General features: G+C 44.7%; 1 protein-coding gene across 24 annotated transcripts in view; it reads left to right on the top strand.

Annotated features, from left to right (window-relative positions):
* Positions 1-19,772, top strand: part of LOC123515007 — a 384,569-nt gene that overhangs the window by 191,416 nt on the left and 173,381 nt on the right. For all 24 annotated transcript variants that reach the window (XR_006677730.1, XM_045273355.1, XM_045273353.1 and 21 more), the window contains 2 exons: positions 2,278-2,341; positions 14,632-14,800. Coding sequence is in view for 23 of the 24 variants with exons in the window: in XM_045273355.1 (XP_045129290.1) it covers positions 2,278-2,341; positions 14,632-14,800 (233 nt within the window). In the remaining variant the exon portion in view is untranslated. The remainder of the gene's footprint in view (positions 1-2,277; positions 2,342-14,631; positions 14,801-19,772) is intronic.

The following is a 19,772-nucleotide window of genomic DNA, read 5'->3' as shown; positions in this document are numbered from 1 at the left end:
TCTCTCTCTCTCTCTCTCTCTCTCTCTCTCTCTCTCTCTCTCTCTCTCTCTCTCTCTCTCCCCTTGTTCCTCATTCTCTTATATCTTGCTCTTATCTTTCTTTTTTTTCCCTCCGCCGCCATCTCCTTCTCCTCCTCCTCCTCCTCCTCCTCCTCCTCCTCCTCCTCCTCTCCTCCTCCTCCTCCTCCTCCTCCTCCTCCTCCTCCTCCTCCTCCTCCTGTTCCTCCTCCTGCCACGAATATAATACCACACCGATACATTAAGACTATGGGTCCCCTCTGGATACATCGTGTTAGGCTTGTAAACATTCTCTCTCTCTCTCTCTCTCTCTCTCTCTCTCTCTCTCTCTCTCTCTCTCTCTCTCTCTCTCTCTCTCTCTCTCTCTTTTTGGTCGGACATACCTCTGGCGTTTCTGATTCACCATCCCTTGCCTTTCCCTCCCTCTCACCTGCTCTCCCTCTCTCTCTCTCTCTCTCCCTCCAGGTAAACACTCCCTCCCTCCCTCCTTCCTTCCCTTCTTCCTCTTCCTCCGCCTCCTCACTCTCCTTCCTCTTCTCCTTCCTTCTTCCTTTTACTGGAGCCCTTTAATTCTTCTTTTTGTCTTTTTCGTTTATTTCTTATTTTTTTTCTTTTTTTTTCATTTTTTGTTGTTTTTTGTTGATTGTTTTTGGTTTTGGTTTTTATTTGTGTTTTTTTGTCTGTTTTCTTTTTTCTGTTAATTTATTTCGTGTTTTTATTTCCTTGTTTTGTTCTGTCTCTCTCTCTCTCTCTCTCTCTCTCTCTCTCTCTCTCTCTCTCTCTCTCTTCCTTTTCTTTTTTTTTGTTGTTTATTCGTTTCTTTCCTTCTTTCATTTTTTCTTCTCTTTTCATGCTTTATTTCTTTCTTTTACGTCTTTTATGGCATTTTTTCTTATCAATCCATTTTTCCTTTGTTTCCTTCCTTCCTTCCTCTATCCTTCATTTCCTTCCCAGTTAATTTTTTTTCACCTCATCCCTTAAGGGCCTTTCTGCGTATCCTTTCTCCTCCTCCACCTCCTCCTCCCTCCTCCTCCTCCTCCTCCTCCTCCTTCTCCTTCTCCTCCTCCTCCTCCTTCTCCTCCTCCTCCTCCTCCTTCTCTTCCCAGACGTGCCATTGTTCTTTTCTCCTTCAGGCTCTTCCTTTCTACCTTGGTGCATGCCTGCCTGCCACTGTAGTTTCTCTCTCTCTCTCTCTCTCTCTCTCTCTCTCTCTCTCTCTCTCTCTCTCTCTCTCTCTCTCTCTCTCTCTCTCTCTCTCTCTCTCTCTCTCTCTCTCTCTCTCATAGTTTTATTCCTTAATATTTTCCTTTTACATCATTCTCTACCACCACCACTACCACCACCACCACTCACTAGGTCAGCCCCGCACCGTTGCGTGACCACCGCGACCTGCTGAAGACACCTCACCAATAAGCGGGTGGCGTGCAGTGAGGGCAGGGAGGGTGTGGCGGGCTGCTGGGGTCGGGGGCGTGGGCGGGGGCAGGCGGAGGTTGACCCGCACCCAGTGTTTGCCCGACCAATTATACCCTTTGTCCGGGATGGGGTCGGGTGGATGGGAGGGTGGTTTGGTTGGTGGGTGGGTGGGTTGGTGGGTGGGTTGCCTTCCGCTGGTGTGCTGTAAGTTGTTACCGGCGGTGTGGTTAATGATGAGAGCAACCTGATCATTGTGCCGACCTAATTAAAATTCCCTGGTCCGGATCCGTGGTTATCTGGCAGCACCAAGGCGGCGAGAGCGAATGATTGTGTGTGTTTACTTTAAGAAATTACTCGCTGCAAAACGGTAATTAAGGTGCCGGCCACGACTCATTATCTTTATTTACCTGCGAGGGAGGGTGGTTATTGATTCTGCTTGTACGTACATCTTGTTCTGTGTTTGTGTTGTGTGGAAGGTTATATTTCACAGGTGGAATGTTGTTTGGTCTCGGTGAAAGATTGTGTGTGGCGATTGGACTCTATATAATTACCTTTTGATTTTCTACTTGTACATCTTTTTCTGTGCTTGTGTTGTGTGGAAGGTTATATTTCACAGGTTGAATGTTGTTTAATCTCGTTGAAAGATTGTGTATGTCAATTGGACTCTATATAATTACCTTCTGATTTACTATCGACAGAGTAGATAGATATATGATAGATAGAGGTTAAGTTGGAAGCGTATACACTCTATCGCTACACGTGGCCTCAGTCCTCATCTTCTCAGTATCATTAAGTAGAGAGTCTTGTATGTTGCATTCTTTTATTTAGTGTTGTCTTGTGTTGCAGGTGTGAGGCATCATCAGCAGCGCCTGTTCCCAGCGGCCTCAACAACCATGAGTCCAGGAAGGGGGTGAGTGTCTCTAACCTGTACAAGTCACTTACACACACATTAGTCACTTACACACTAGTCACTTACACACTCCTTACTATCATAGAGCGCAGGATTATCACCTAACCTAACCTAACTTGTAATTTTCATTTCCTTTTCCTCCTATCAATTTTTTTTTCAGGAATTCAATTTTGTCTACCCAGATCACTTCCACTCCTTACCATCATAGAACACAGGAACCTAATCTAACCTAACTTAATTAACTTTTTTCCTATCAAACTGCACAGGAATTTAACTTTACCTAACCAAACCTGTACCTATAACTTCCACTCCCTCCTGTGAAAGTAAATTATGAGCGTAACCTAACCTAACCTATGCTAACCAAACCTAGCCAAACAAGTGATCTTTAAGGAAAGTGGCAACCCAGTGGACCTTTTTTTTTTCATTTTCCTCTCCTGCATTAAAAAAAGAAACTAAACCAAAGCAAATCAAACCAAATTTCTACTTAATACTTCCATTTCTTCTTAACCCACTCTAACAAATATCTTTCACATGTTCTCCTTATCAAAGTGTGCAGGAATCATGAGCAGCCGCCGCAGCATAGCGCAGCGAGTGACGTAAGAGTCAGTAACACTACATACAGTACAGTGATGCGTCCCTCTGCGCCGTGAAGTTACTGAAGTGCAGCTCAAAGATAGCGTTCAGCAACCCAAGAGTTTATGGGGTGCCGTTGCCAGTCCTCCGGCGTGGGTGTGTCCAGTGAGACTCAAGGTGATGCAGGTCGTCGTCCTCTTGCTCCCTGTCGCCACTGTTAATGGTTTTTATGGCTCCCTCTCGGCGCATACCTGCTTCACCCACCGGATGCTGGCCCGGGAAGCACTGCGTACGCTGAAGGCTGCCTTGGAGGTCGATTTTCAGGGCTGGTGTTTGGTACCCCATCGTCACTACCTTTAACAGCCTGTACTAAATAAAGATCGAAGTTCCTTATGTAAAAGTTATGAGACTTACCAAGAGTGTTTTCTAAGTTTCAGCGATGTTTCATGGGTATTCTGCACGTGTAAATGCATAGAAATACCAACTAGAACAAGACTTATGATCTCTGTAGCCTTTGAAAGTATAGTCGTTATGGAAAATAAAACTTTTACTAATATTGACTTTAGTTGTCAGTGACGATACTTCCTAAGGCTGTGAAACCCTTAACTTAAATTAGCGCTGATCCCATGACTTACTGGCAACAGGAAAGTTTGGTCTATTTAATCTTTGTTACTCTTATGTGTTGTTCTTGCATCAATGACGTCTTTCCTTCTGATCTTCTCTATCATATTCAATATTTAAAACAAAAACAATGATAAGGGAAGGATTAAGAAGACACCAGTCGTTATCCAATCACTCAGCTGCAGGACAAGTGTACGTAGCGCAGGCTCGTCACTAGCTCGGTAAAGACGGATTCATGATATTTTTGAAGCTCAGACCTTGCTTCTGCTAAGATGGTATAGTATGAAGCGACGCGGCGGGAAACACAGGCGGCATAGACCACAGAATTAACACCTGGTGATTCTGGTCATAGAGTGTGAAAATCCAATTAAATCCACGCACATTATTATTTTTCCTTCCTTTCCTCCCTCGACTCGTGCCGGCCGAGGGAAGCACCGAGATCTCACCGCGCTTTATATGGAAGTTGTGTATGCGGTGTGTTGTGGCTAGGAATTAGATTGGATCCATTATTTTTCTCTCTTTTTTTCAGTTACCGGGAAGGTTGTGTTCAGTAGACTTGTTTATTTATGTCTGTTTATTTGTACTTTCTACCTGTCTGTTTATTGATCTGTCTGTCTATCTATTTACCATTTTTCTCTCTCTCTCTCTCTCTCTCTCTCTCTCTCTCTCTCTCTCTCTCTCTCTCTCTCTGTCTATCTGTCTGCCTATTCATCTTTCTATCTATCAATTTATCTATCTATCTATCTATGGCTGAACTGCCTGCGGAACGCCTGCTTTCTCTCATTAAGTAGTGATTGCCGCGCCATCTCAGTGAATGGAGCTCCAGGATCAGCGACCAAAAAAAAGAAAAGGCCTTCATGCTGGCGGCCCCGCGGAGTTCATTGCCTTTGAAGACATCACAGGGCGCAAAATTCCTGACTTTTTTTTGTCGTTCGCTATCTGATGACTCCACCGCGCGCGTCACGGCAGAGACTCCTACCTATTCCAGTGAGATCCAGCTAGCGTTCAAGGATTCGCGAAAAATAACGTGCATATTCCATTTGGTTATTCTCTTTGGGGGCTGGCATTTCAGTGAGCTCCTTCCCTTTTTGTTACTCTAAACAAGAACGCCTCTTACATAAAATAAAATAAATTAGGGTGTGCTATGTGCATCTGCAGGCTGGTGTAATGTCTGCTGCAGGGTTATGACAGACAGTTAAAGCGCCACGTAAGGACATCATGTGTGGTTTTTCGGTCAGTGTATTTAAAAAGGTGGGGAAAATCTGTGGAATGCTAGGATAAACTTTTCCCTTTTCTATTATCTTCAACTATTCCAAGAGAGGTTTCAAGACTTTTATCCACCATTTTTTGGATGATCCTTTTTCTCTTTCTTTTTATAGACTGGCCTTGTCCAATATCCCTCTTATGTGTAAATAAAAGGAAAGTCAGAGAGGTATAATGTTGCCTTACAGAGTGGCTACTGGCGTGAGATGCTTCAATGTGTAGGTGTGTACGCGTGGCAGGAATGAAGACTCCGGCTTAATAGTTGATGAGCCGAGAGTGAACTTGTCTAGAAAGTGTTACACGTATGTGAATAAGGCAACGTCAACCGGCATTCACCTGGTGGAGGTATTGTACGTGGCCTGGCCTGCCCCGACTCCTGGCTGACGGAAAATCACAAATCTTTTAGCGATTTAGTCTTGCTTTATAATTCATAAATTTACCTAAGTGTTTTTTCAAGAACGAAAATTTTTCACTTAGAATTGTGCAGTGTGTTTGTTTGCTAATTACTGAGATTGTTTAGCTAGCTAGTTTGTTTGTTGATTAGTTCGTTAGTTAGCTTTTTCGGTACGTAATTAGTTTACTACTTTGTTTTTTTATTCATTTAGATATTTTGCTTGTTGTTTTTCTATCTCATCTGGAAGCTTCATCGTAAATAATCTTTTCATCAGAGTGTCCGCCTGTCCTCCCTTTCTCGCCTCCGTTACCTATCCAATCAGCGGCAGCAGCCTGTGGCACGATGCCGCACTCTCCAAAACGAGCCGAGAGCCGGGCGTACATCTTACATGTCACGAGTGTCAGGCCGAGGCGGGGCGGGGTACGAAGTAGGGCGTTGGCTTGTGCAGTGCTGAGGACTGGTGTATAGCCTCGTGGTTGCAAACGAGGCAGTCAATGCGGCGAAACTAACGAGATGTAGGGATGTTTTTTTTTTTTTTCCCCGATAAGATGTGCTTGGTCTTCATAAAGAAATGAGAGTGGTCAGCGATATCAAAAGGTAAGCAAGACGCTTTTCTAATATTAGATGATCCTTTTGGCTCTTTCCTCCAGTGAGCCTTTTTCTTCTTCCCTTTTGTTACCTTGGCTAGAAACCCTCTTGCATAAAGGAAAAGGAAAAATGGGTTACAGCGTTGATATATTTCCCTGTAGGGCGCGGCACACGTTTTTTCATGTAGATTTTTTCCTCTCTCTCTCTCTCTCTCTCTCTCTCTCTCTCCTTGCAGTAAGGTGTTCCCAGCGGTGCGTTGCAGGGATGGGCGTGAAGGAGTGGCAGGGTGTGGGGTGAAGGGCTCCGCGGTCTGGCGGCATGAGAAATGGAACAATTTTAGGGCGCATTGTTACCGTCACATGTGTCTGGGTCACCCTACGTGCGTAACAAAGCGGCGGTGCTCTGAAATGGGAGATGTGAGCATTAAAACTACCGCAGAATGTGTATCCCTGACTCACGGCAGAAGTTTGTGCGGGGAGACAGATGGATAGACGGCACGGCTCCTCAGTTACGCCTCCCCCGGACAACTTTCACCTCGAGTCGTAAAGTTTTAAAATGTTATGGTCAGTCTTGCACCTGCGGCTGAGAGGGGCATGAGTGCTGGTCCATTTCTGACGTGCATGCCGGCTTGATGGATGCCTGAGTGGCCACGGCTGCCGGGAAGACATTGGTGAAGCATTGCATCGTGTAGTGAGGATATATACTTTCCCAGACCTTTCCTCTTCCTCTGCCTCTTACACCTTTCACTCCGCCTCGTCTCTCACCTCACATCCTCATTCTCCTCCTATACTGTCACTGCCTCTTTTCGTAACTTCCTCACTCCGTCTCCTCCAGTCTTTCTCCTCCTACTTTTTGTCAGGTCGTCCCATCCATCAAAACACGTATTGGGAAACCAACATAATCTTGAATGCAAAGGCAACGCGTGGCTTCGATTCGAAAATTATTTGAGATGCATGAAAGTGTAAACGATTTGAAATTCACTATATGACTTGCTCGCAGACACACACACACACACACACACACACACACACACACACACACACACACACACACACACCGAGTAGTGTAGTGGTTAGCACGCTCGACTCACAATCGAGAGGCCCGGGTTCGAATCCCGGCGCGGCGAGGCATATGGGCAAGCCTCTTAATGTGTAGCCCCTGTTCACCTAGCAGTAAATACGTACGGGACGTAACTCGAGGGGTTGTGGCCTCGCTTTCCCGGTGTGTGGAGTGTGTTGTGGTCTCAGTCCTACCCGAAGATCGGTCTATGAGCTCTGAGCTCGCTCCGTAATGGGGAAGACTGGCTGGGTGACCAGCAGGCGACCGAGGTGAATTACACACACACACACACACACACACACACACACACACACACACACACACACACACACACACACGTCCACCCACTCACTCACTCACTCAAGAAATGAAAAACACCACACGTTGATAAAATGAAAGAATAAGAAGACACACATTTCTTTATCATTTCAAACAGACGAAGACTTAAACCTTTACCAGCTGTATCCTTCCCTCCCTGCCCAGACACCCTCAGAGAATTACCATTACTGCATACACTCTCTACAGCGAAATAATAAAGAATCTTTTTAGAATCAGTCCAAAAGAGTCTCGTGCAAAGAAAAACAATGAGACTCTGAATCATGTGAAGGGGTGGGCGTGTGGATGGGAGGAGCGAGACCCAATGTAGAAACAAAAGCTGGTATGGTGAGTGAGGGAGGATGGGGTGGGGCTGAGTGTGGTGATGGTGGTGGTAGTGAGACACGCAGGAGTAGAAGCAGGTATGTGTGAGGCTGCTTTGTTGGGCATGTCGGGTTCAGGATGGTTAGGAATGGATGTTGGTGAAGGAGAAGGAGTTAGGTAAGACGAGAGAGAGAGAGAGAGAGAGAGAGAGAGAGAGAGAGAGAGAGAGAGAGAGAGAGAGAGAGAGAGAGAGAGAGACGTGCCTCCGCCCATCCATCACCAATAAGATAACTACAAATGATAATGATTACGGTGATGGTGGTGGTGAGGGTGGGGGGGTGGGGGAAATAGTGGTGGTGACAGAATGGAGTAACAGAAAGATGTTGAAAAGAGGGAGAGAGAGAGAGAGAGAGAGAGAGAGAGAGAGAGAGAGAGAGAGAGAGAGAGAGAGAGAGAGAGAGAATTTTCAATATCTTACACAACACACACACACACACACACACACACACCTGACGACGGAGGAAGTCTTTACGTTTATGGGAATTCTGACCACCTTACCTCACTCCAAAGACCTTAAGAAAACTGTACTCGAGAGGCGATGCGTTGAGACATTCACTGTACACCGGAGAACTGAAGGTATCGCGGCTTAGGCAGTTTGTTTACTCATATGGCTGGGAATCGTGATGCAGGCTTTCCAGTGTTTGAGAGAAGGCTTGAACATGGAGGAGAGAAGAGCAATAAAGAACCATTTAAGGGAAAGGGAGAATAATGAGAGAGAGAGAGAGAGAGAGAGAGAGAGACTTCTACAGAATATCTTAAAATCGGAAATCGAACTAGATAAAGAATGAAAACCAGAAAATTGCAAGAGAATCACCATAAAAACACGGATTATAAACAAAAAAAAATCTATCAAAATCATAAGCACAAAATCACGAGGTTTCTGCGATGTATGACACGATTAGAATAGGGATGTTTTTGGTAAGAGGAAACAAGTGAACATATTGGAGTTGCAAAAAGCCAGCTGACCGCACACAAAGCAGCAAGTGAAAGTACGTACAAGGAGCGGTCACCAATGACTACAAAGCTTAGGAGAATTGCCCGGTGAAGAAAGACTGGGAAAGCTTAAGCAACGCACCTCGAGGGAAAGGAAGATTGTAAGAGATAACTCGGGAGGATAAAATTTTGATGTTGAAAACAGTAAGAGGATTTGAGGAACTGTGCACTTCCACTGGTTTGATTCCAGGTCATGGTTTGAAGGTAGGAAGGGCATGCACTCGCAGTAACGGTCCTTAAATGCTAGATTCTAAATCCTTCATTAGGATGCACTGTCTCTAAGTTCTGGATCAAGGAAACCGAAAATAAAAGCCGAAAAAATATTAAGTATTGAGATTAAAGGGAGGGAATGAAGAGTATTCATTGACGAGAATTGATGGGGGAAAAACAATAGAGCAGAAACTAAAAATAGGAAAGACTTAACGCCAGTTTTGTTACTTTTGACTAGAGTTCTTAAATAATGAAAAAATACACACTCAATCACTAAATCAGTCACTCGTTCAGTGAACGAATTGATCAATCAATGTACGAATAGTGCTCAGCTATCATAAACGAACACACCTGCATCATATAATATTCCCTCTAAATGTTTTTCATTCGGTCATTTTTCTGCCAAAATATGACTTTTGAGGTTAGAATACCACCACCACCACCACCACTACCACCTGGACCAAACAAACCCCGCGGCGTCCTTCACACTCGTCTCGCGTCACCGACTCCTCCTTTGTGCTCGGCGGGCGTGGAGTTGGTGGAGTTGCGGGTCAGAGGTAATGCAGTAGTTGGCGGGTATAATGGACGGCGATACAGCAAGGCCCTAATTTATCGGCGTGGCTTTTCTCCGTTAGCAAATGATCAACGTAGCGAAACAGTGCGTGAAATCAGAACAGTGACTCAGTTGAAATTTTAAGAGTGACTTTTCACGGAGAAGGAAATCTGAATGCTAGGTTTTCTCTCTTTTTTTCCCTTTTATTTATTTTTTTTTTTTTGCTTCAATAATACGTGTGTGAGGAATTGCTTTTGCCGTGTGTTCCTGGAATTGACAACTAACTTTTGTATGTCTGTGATGTGATGTAATACAGTGACACTTCCTGGAGCCTGGAAATCAGAGCCATGACATGCGTATTTAGTTCCTCTTTGGAGGTTATGTTTGAAATTAATAATGCCTCTCTCTCTCTCTCTCTCTCTCTCTCTCTCTCTCTCTCTCTCTCTCTCTCTCTCTCTCTCTCTCTCTCTCTCTCTCTCTCTCTCTCTCTCTCTCTCTCTCTCTCTCTCTCTCTCTCTCTATCTCTCTATCTATCTATCTATCTATCTATATATCTGTCTATCTTGTTATATATATTTTTTCATCAATTCATAGCCCACGACAAAATCCAAATTAAATACGAAATATGCTTAAGTGTGTGCTTCTCTACATTCACTGGACAAATAATAATGAAAAATATAGCAGAAAGTATCGAATAGTGTAGGTACTTATGCATAGTCTTTGTCAGAAGTCAGGTAACCTACACTCACTTCCTCTGTGCTTTTTGCTTTCACTCGCTCTTATAAGTCTCAATCTGACAGTCTCCTTACAAGGCCTGATGACTGGCAGACTGTTAACGGATCACACGAATTCGAACTGAGGGAGAAGAAATGCTAATCACGGTGGAAATGAGAGGGAATGTCACTCGAGTTTATAGCTGCATCAACTCCACCAAGACAACACGTTTAGTCACGATACCTGAATCTCATCACACGCAGGTTTCGGGAGTATTCGTGAAGGGACAGTGAGTGCAGGTTGTTGTGAGAAATATGTCCTGGTGAGAAATGTAATGGATGGAGAGAATGTCGTCTACGTTAACCTCATTTATTTTGCCCCGTTTCTCTTGACTCTCAGCTTGACCGTTGCCATGACACTGTTTGTTTGACTGTTTGATCTGCTGCAGTCTCTGACGAGACAACCAGACGTTACCCTACGGAACGAGCTCAGAGCTCATTATTTCCGATCTTCGGATAGGCCTGAGACCAGGCACACACCACACAACAACAAGGTCACAACTCCTCGATTTACATCCCGTACCTACTCACTGCTAGGTGAACAGGGGCTACACGTGAAAGGAGACACACCCAAATATCTCCACCCGGCCGGGGAATCGAACCCCGGTCCTCTGGCTTGTGAAGCCAGCGCTCTAACCACTGAGCTACCGGGCTACCGTTAAGTAAGCTAGAAATATGAACTATCAGTCTGCAGCAGAGAGCTTTAATACTGATAAATATTAAAAAACAATGAAGTAAGCCACTTAAAAGAATGGTAAATGAAATATTCTGAAAAAACCTCCTGCTACTGAAGAAGAAATTTAAACAATTCTGCCAATGAAAAGAAAAAAGAAAAGGGAAATAAACCCTGCTGCTACTGAGAAAATAAATTAAATACTTCTTTTACTGAAACAAATAGATAAATAAAACACTTAAATGAAAAGAAGTAAAGCTCTTGCTACTGAAAGAAAAATATATAACCAACTAAAACACTTCAACCAACCTGGAACTTGAATCTACCTACATATTTCCTCGCCAAAATATCAATACGCATGCGCAAGGATGTGTTTCCCATAGCCAAGATCTCCAGGTGTGTTCGATACCCGCAACACGCCTGCACCTCCTACACAACCAGGCGAGGGCAGCAAATCTGGCTGAGGTGCGACAGGTATATAATAAACCTAGAAAATCCTCGCCACGAAAGGTCAGTTCAGGTGAGTAGTAATTACCTGGAAAGAGAGAGAGAGAGAGAGAGAGAGAGAGGGTAGGAGAGGGAGAGAAGACGAAGAAAGGAACAACTATCGGGAAGACAAAAATGGACGTACTGGAAATTAAGAACGAAGGAATAATAATAAGGTAAAATAATTGAGAATAATTCAGATAGGACAGCTGGAAAAATCACTCCACATGAATTTTTACACCAGAATTGACTACCTGGGCTAAGAAAGTGACATGGATGGCAGCAGGTGGTAAGTGCACAACTTCCCTTTTGGCCGAGCGAAGGGAAAGTGGCTTGGGTCATGGGTTATGGGGGTCAGCTTGTGCCACGTCGGGTCATGGAGGGCAGGGAGGGGGAGGGCAACGTGACCTATCCGACTGGCTGGCCACATAAGGAAGGAGAGAAAGAAAATTGTTAGGGAAGAGACGGCGGGAGAAAGACGCTGAAAGAGGGTGAGGAAAACGAAGAGGAGGAGGAGAAGGAGAATAAAGCCGAGAAAGGAAGAGACCCACGAGAAGAGGAGGAGAGGGGAGAGTAAAAGGTGGAGGTGGAGTGGGAAAATTATCGCCTTTTAGCTGCAGGAGGCAAAGCTAGGCGAGGCGAGGCGAGGCGAGGCGTGGAGTGCAGGGAAGTGGATACGAAGGAGGAGGAGAGGAGCTGCAGGAAAAAGTATATGAGGAAACATTCTGCACCTCGGACGCTGCCGGGTGTCCAGGGGCTGTGCAGTGTCAGCAGCTAATGAATAATAATAATCTCGACGAAGGCTCCCGCGAGTGACGGTGCCGACGTGGTGTAAATAATTCCCTCGTTACCGCAACACCTCTTCGCCTTCATCACTTTCCGCGGCATTCTAATTAATCCCACCTGTCTTTCTCTTCCTCCACCTGCCGCCCCCCAACCACCATTGTTCCCGCTCCTCCTCGTATTTATATATTATTCTTAACTAGCTATGTATCTATTTATTCTTAATTTTGCTCCTGCCCAACCCGTGCAGCAGCTTCACTTATCACTGGTCACCACAAGAAACTGACCGGGCGGGTTCAGCACGAGTAAATCTTGGTATGGCAAACTGATCACCTTAAATGGAACTTTATAGCCATTCATCTTGGTGGAAATGTGATGGGGTCTGCCGCCAGAATACTGATCGAGAGGAACACTGGAGGCGGGGAGAGGGGGGCAGGAAGGGACGGGCGAGGATAGGACGTGAGGGCAGGGAAGGAATGGCGTGCGTGGGAGGATCAGAGGCAGGAGAGAGAGAGAGAGAGAGAGAGAGAGAGAGAGAGAGAGAGAGAGAGAGAGTGGAGGTGAGGGGGAAGGGGAGTTGTAGGAGGATTTTGAAGCATTGGAATTAAGAGGAAAGGCGGAGCAGAGACTTAGGGGAAATTAATATATAGGATCACTCATGAAATAGCTTTAAAACTCTGTGGAAATTAAAGATTAAGTCTCAGTTTAACTCTTTTACTGCAATGGTCGTCTTTTATTAATTGGGACCACTATAAATAATTTGGATTGGTATGAAATATGTAAGTAAGAATTTATAATCTGATGAACTATAGAAGTACATATTTTAGAGACTAGTATACGAAATAATGTCATTTAAAAGTTGCAGATAATGATGAGAGCTATTGACGAGGAATGAAAGGAAAGCTTTAAGAAATAAGAGGATGTACATGACTGGAGATTACAATGATAGCCAAAGAGTAAAGGCGAGTTTTGAAATGCCTAACGAACAGTCATGAACAACATATTAACCTTCTGCTCAAACTTCAAGGGTGTTTAAGTTTTTCCTTTCATTGTTAAACGTTCACATCTGCTGTTGAGAATTATCATGCATATATTACCTCCTCAGTTCTCTTTTCCTCATCTTTGTTGTTGCATTTTCTCCGTTTTTTTATTGTGTTTCATCCCTTTTAGTGTTTCTTGGGCTGCAACATAATTTATTAAATTTTAGTAGGATATAAACAACTCGTGGGACTGAAAGGTTAATGTGAAGTCATTAAACACATTGAAGGGAGTGCAGAAGGTTACATGACTTTTGACTTAGTCTGTATTTAATATTAGCTTCAAGTTGGGCTGAAGAAATAGTGCAAGCGACCCGTGGCACAGAGAGCTGCATTGTGCGTCCATCAGGGTGCCGAGTGCCGGGACGGTGACGAATGGTGTCAGGCAGCAGTGCACCTCCATTCTCTGTGGCGAGGACTGAGGTGAAGGAGAGCATAATTTCAAGACTCGTCTATTTTTTTATAGTTCTTTCTGCTCTATTCGTTATGGACTTGTAGGTTCAGTGAGCTTTTTTTTCGCTTTTTGTAGCCTTCAGCCGCATAGACTCTCACACAATAAAGTAGTAGGAAAAATAGTAGGAAAGTGTTTTTGAAGGGCAGTCGCTGGCAGTCGTAACTTCGCTGAGTGTGAACAAAGGTGGTCACTGAAGAGTAATGTGGTGGTGTCATATCGCCAAGGCTCCAAAGTCACTCCGAGCATTAATACAACACCAGCATCGTCTCCCGCCATGGGTCTAGTTTTTATGGGTCAGCGGGTTCAGTGACGTTGTAGAGGAGGCTGTGGTGGTGGTGGTGGTGGCGGCGCCTCATGCGTTAACCGTCTCCCAGCGAGGCTTACCCATTGCTCCAAAGGGCATGCCTGTAGCTTCGTAAAAGGTACACACTTTTAAAACTTTCCGTTTACAATTACAACACAATTTATGGGTTTACAGATACATATCATTTCCATTTCGAGAGGCCCAAGGCCACCTCCTCTGCCGCGCCTGTCCTCACCTGGTGTTTACGTCGCTCCCGAGGGCCCTGGGAATGGCGCGACCAGGCGGTGAGGGAATTTGCAATGAGTGCCGCGGCCGCCACCGCCTTACGCTGCCTTACCGCTGCCTTGCCGCTGTCTTGCCACCGCCTTGCCATCACCTACCGCCACACCACTCACTGCATGGAATATTTTTTATGTGCAGAGCGATAAAGGGTGATGTTGCTTGTGTTCAAGTAAATGGATAGTTGTTTGTTGTTTTTATTATTAGCTATCGAGTGTGTGTGTGTGTGTGTGTGTGTGTGTGTGTGTGTGTGTGTGTGTGTGTGTGATCGGCATCACTAAGCGCCATAATGTCATACACCTTTCGGCAGCAATGTCTGTATCACAATAACAAGGCACTGAGGGTTACCATAAAGTTTTAATGAATTTGGAAGCACTAAACACTTATTTCAGATTTACATGAATATCAAAAGCCCATCAAGGAAAAGGAGTTACCTGAATGAAATTTTAAATTCTACACACCACTCCCCGAACCACATGAATATCAGCACGTTATTATGGAAACTCATAACTCTCATCCTCCTAACCAGCTCTCTTCCTCCCCCACAGGCTGGCCGTCGGCGTGGAGGCTCTTGGGTGAAGACTCCAGGTGCGCGGCGGCCCGAGGTGGCCCCCGTCACCCTCCAGGGATGGCTCTACAAACAAGGGGCCGATGGACTCCACCTATGGAAGAAGCGGTGGTTCGTGTTGTCAGAGTACTGCCTCTACTACTACAAGGGTAAGTGTTACCAGCTGGGAAGTAATTTTTTAACAACTATTACTACTACTACACCACCACTACCAGCACCACCACTACTACTACTACTACTACTACTACTACTACTACTACAACTACCACTACTACTACTACTGTTACTACTACTACTACTATTACTACTACTACTACTACTACTACTACTACTACTACCACCACCTCTATATATAATTCTCATCTCAATATCTTTGCCCTACACATTTTTCATTAATATATAACGAATATATTTTTACTTTACCGAGCACTGACATTCCTAGAGAGAGAGAGAGAGAGAGAGAGAGAGAGAGAGAGAGAGAGAGAGAGAGAGAGAGAGAGAGAGAGAGAGCACATATTCGCAGGTGGCCGGAGGGAGACAACGCCCTCTTGTGGCCTGAGAAAAGATCCCCGCATTTGGAAGGAATATATAAAGGCAGGCCTCGCACGTGACTTGCTCTCAATGAAGCCCAGTACTTATATAGGCCGCGCAGAAGCTTCCCATTCAAATACGTACACTGACTTCCAGTACAAATCACGGGAGGTGTAAACAAGGCAGAGGCGGGAAGAGTGATTAGACACGTGCGAGAATAAGGTACGAATAAAGATGACGGGGAAAGATAACGCCATGGAGCAGCGCGGAGGAATGCTGATGAGGCGCCAATAAGCCCGGCCACTCAGAAAGATAGGCTTGATGCTGCACGACTCACACGTCACCTGCAGGAGGACGACGACCATCGGAGTGACGTGAGGTTGCGATATACTACCACCACCACTACCACTACCTTCACCACCATCAACACTACCACCACCATGACCATCTCCTGTAGTATTATCAGTTTGCTACTATGCGCACCTGTTGCCTGACCACTTCTGTTATTCTGAGCGTCATTTTTTCTTTCTCATACTCCAACCCACACGAAGTAAGGTGGCCAAAAGATGTCTCCTGATATTGATACAGGCGAGTGGTGCGTTCCAGTCTTAGAAACAGCAACATTATCCCGTTTTTATTTTTTTTTTCTTTTAGTTCAGAGTTGTTGTCATGAATTTAGAGTAACACATTTTTCTGTTCAGTCAGGACCGTGGTTGATTCCTGTGTTGTGGAGTGTTCGTGTTGTTCCGTCTTGCCATTTTATTCTGTACTTAGAAAAAAATGAACACGAAGGAAATGGAAGATAAGGAGAAATAGAAAATGAAAAAGAGGAAGAAGAGGAGAGTGGAAGAAAGAGAATTAACATTAGCATTAGAATTCAGCATCATCTCAATCGGCCACTTCAACAACCTTTATGGCCTGTAGATACCAGTGATGCCCTGCGGGAGAGTGTACTTCTGGTGTTCCCACGGTGGCTAGTGCTGTGCTGTTCACTTACTCTAACTGTATTCACCCCATTCCATTTTTCATTCAAGTTCACTCCTACTCCTGCTCGCGGCGCTAAATGTAACTCTCTCTCTCTCTCTCTCTCTCTCTCTCTCTCTCTCTCTCTCTCTCTCTCTCTCTCTCTCTCTCTCTCTCTCTCTCTCTCTCTATCTCTATCTATCTATCTATCTATCTATCTATCTCCGCGCGGTGTGTGTGAGAGAGAGAGAGAGAGAGAGAGAGAGAGAGAGAGAGAGAGAGAGAGAGGGCGTGGGCAAGAATGAACAGGAGTGACTGGAAGTATTTGCCAAGAGAAGACAGAAGCACTCCCTCCCCATTGTGTGGCGGCCGGCCAGGTATAGAGAGAGAGGGAGAGGCGTGTGTGTCAGTGGCGAGGTGTAAAAAGGAATGGCCTCTCCTTCCAGCATGAATAATTAAGCACTCACAGCATGGCCCAACAATTTTCAACATTAGGTAGGAAATCAATACTGCCAATCATCCCAAACGCACCTTCAAAACGATTGGCTCATCCTTTCACAGGTGTTTGATGCTTCATTACCTGTTTGGAGACTAGGAAACCAGCGAAACTTTATTAGAATCATGCAGAATATCATTGAGAAAAAGACGCTTGGAGATAGATTGACAAAGAAATGGATTTGTTCACTCTTACTCTACTTTCTGATACCTTTTTTTCTAATGTCAGTATTCAGAAACGCCTTTCCCTCTCACTAAGGCAATTTTCCAAGGCCAAAGAGACAACTAGCCGGGTTTTCAAGACAGTTTCTGCTTATAATAAACTAGAAATCTTGTCAACCTCAACACCAGAAGCATAAAAACACGCTAAAAAAAACACGAGTATCTTCAATTGGAGCCTTTTGGAAAGCGGTGATGGTGTGAGAGCAAAGCCTTTCTGAATATGAACCTAAATCACGAACCATTCTGAAACTTTACTATTGGTTCCATATCCTTAACAATATACGAATTAGAAATTGGAAAGTCTAATCATGTATTCCCTTTTTATTACTTGAAGGTGATTGTAATAGTCGTTTGATTGGAATGCGTTATGTTTTGTGTGTTGTTGCATCGTGTCGTGAAAGGGAGAAACATAACGGAAGCTCCAAGAAACCAATAGGTCTACACTTGATAGCTCCTGTGTAAGACGTGCGTTCCTTTGTCATTCCTGTTCATAAATTCTTCTTGTAAGGGTCTTCTGTACTGACGGATGAAAATTGTCTGGTGTAAAGAGTACTAGGAAATCTTGGGGCTTATCATGTTCTTCTTTCATTTTGTTTCTTTTTCCTTTTTCCTTCTTCCCTTCCTTTTCTCTTTCCTTCCTTCTTTCCTTTCTTTCTTTTTTCCTTCTTTCTTACTTTTTTACCTTTTCTTTTCTTTCTTTCTTTCTTTCTTTCGTTCTTCCTTCCTTCCTTCCTTCCTTCCTTCTTTCTTTCCTTCCTTCCTTTCGTTCTTCCATCCTTCTTTCCTTCATTCATTCATTCATTTCTTCCTTCCTTTCTTTCTTTCTTTCTTCCTTCCTTCCTTCCTTCCTTCCTTCCTTCCTTCCTTTTCTTTTTTTCTTTCTTTTATCTTTCTTTCTTTCTACCTTTCTCTTCACCTTTTTATTTGTATTGCAGTGTGGGATGTGCGGTACTCTCTTCTTACCGTTCGCTTCTGACGTACATTCGTTACACCAGCCGGGCACAGTGGTTGTACTTATGCCCCCAACCGCACCTTTTCCCTCCTTCACAGCAAAGTTACTCACCGGGAAACCGAGTAGATAAATCCATAGAAATAGGAGGGTAGAGAGGGAAGACACGCGCCGCTCACCACCAGGATAGCTGTGACTTCGATTAAACACTGACATCTATGAACTACCTCCGCTTCAAAACATAGACTCCATCCCCGTCTCGCCTTCCAGTGTGTGTGTGTGTGTGTGTGTGTGTGTGTGTGTGTCCCATGTTGTGTGTCCTGGATACCTCGTTCAACAGTGCTCGTTTGGAGAGTGATGGGGCGTTTTTTTCATCTTTTTTTCTATTCTTAACCTATAAAAGTCTTCAAGATGATCTTCACGTGTGGTTTATGGAGCGAAAACGCCCTTGGAAATCAGAAAACCCTGTTATCACCCAGGTCTTTTACTGATATTCACCTCTCTAACTCCTGTCTGTAGAACCCCTTCAACACACCTGCCTCGCCTTCTCCTTCAACATGCACCCGTCCTTCTAAATGTCTCCCGCCAATTTCTCCTCTAATGTCAGCCAGGTCTTTTACGGCTACTTAACTCTCTTAACTCAAGTCTCCAGTACCTCTTGAACACCTTCTTTCCTCCTCGCATGTCACTCAAGTCTGTCTCCCTCCAGTTCCTCTTACATCTGTCTCCTTGCAACCTTTCCACTTGAGTTTCCTTTAAGTCCCCAACGCCTATCCCTCCAGCGAGTTACTTGAACCCTCTTGCACCTGTTCCTTCTCCCACCTGTTTGATCCACCTACTAGTGCAAGCCGCTTCATCACCAGCTCCTGACACCTGTGATCACTAAATTCCTGGCATATTTTCATCCACTTATCCTGCATATTTACTCTCCTCACACCTGCTCTCTTTACTGTTGACTTTTATTTTACTTCTGGTATATTGCTTTGTTCTTGTGTTTAGTTCTCTAGTTCCTTTCCTTTATTACTATCTTGATCTCATGTGTCATTGTCACTTTTTTTTTCTTTTTTTCTTACTCGTTTTTGCTTCTATCAACTATAAAAAGACTATTTCAATATGCTGCTTCATCATGAAAAATCGATACGTGTTGACAAGTTTTATTATTCATCACTCTTTGAAGGAGAAAAAGCGAATCCCCGTTATTCTTCATCTCACGGCCTCCTCACACCCTGAGGCGCTGGCGAGGGACACTGGCCGAGGCTACTGCTCTGGGCCCGGGGGAGAACACGGCTGCTTCTTCCTCCATCCTCGCCTCATTTCATTCCTCACTCTATAGCCATGGTAGAGAATCCAGACTGTCATTTCTCGTGCTATCACCCATTTTTCATATGTAAATTATGCTTTCTTTCCTTTAATTTCCTTCTCTCCTGGACTCTCTCACCTCCAGTCAACTTTTTTTCTTTTTTTATTTCTTTCTTCCTCCTGCTCTCTTCTCGTCGTCTCCTGGCCGCCTGACCTCTGCTCCCGCCTCGCCCGTGTCCGACCCTCCGCTTCACTTGTCTCATTTCCATTTCGTCGTTCCGTTCTTCGTCGCATTCTTTTATCACTCCGGTTCCTTTCGCTGACATCAACACACATTTATTGTCTCCTCCTACTCCTCGCGCCAACTCCACTCCTGTTTCTATCTGCCGTGAATGTGCGAGGCAATTTGAATCATAATTTGCATTCATACTCGTACATCTTTTCTGACATGTTTTCCTCCTCCTCCTCGCCTCCTCCTCCTCCTCCTCCTCCTCCTCCTCCTCCTCCTCCTCCTCCTCCACGTTCGCCTGAAGCATCTCCCCATCCCCTCCTTCCACCAGGGAGTGTTATGGGTGCGTTGTTGTTGCCATACTCGGGTTGCCCTTTGTACCTGCTATTATCCTACGGGCACCTGTCGGCTTCCCGGATCATTTATGTCCCGT

This window comes from Portunus trituberculatus, chromosome 38 (genome assembly GCF_017591435.1).
Source record: "Portunus trituberculatus isolate SZX2019 chromosome 38, ASM1759143v1, whole genome shotgun sequence".
Lineage (NCBI taxonomy): Eukaryota > Metazoa > Arthropoda > Malacostraca > Decapoda > Portunidae > Portunus > Portunus trituberculatus.
Note: the sequence above shows the minus strand (reverse complement) of the source record. Positions and strands in the feature narration are given on the sequence as shown.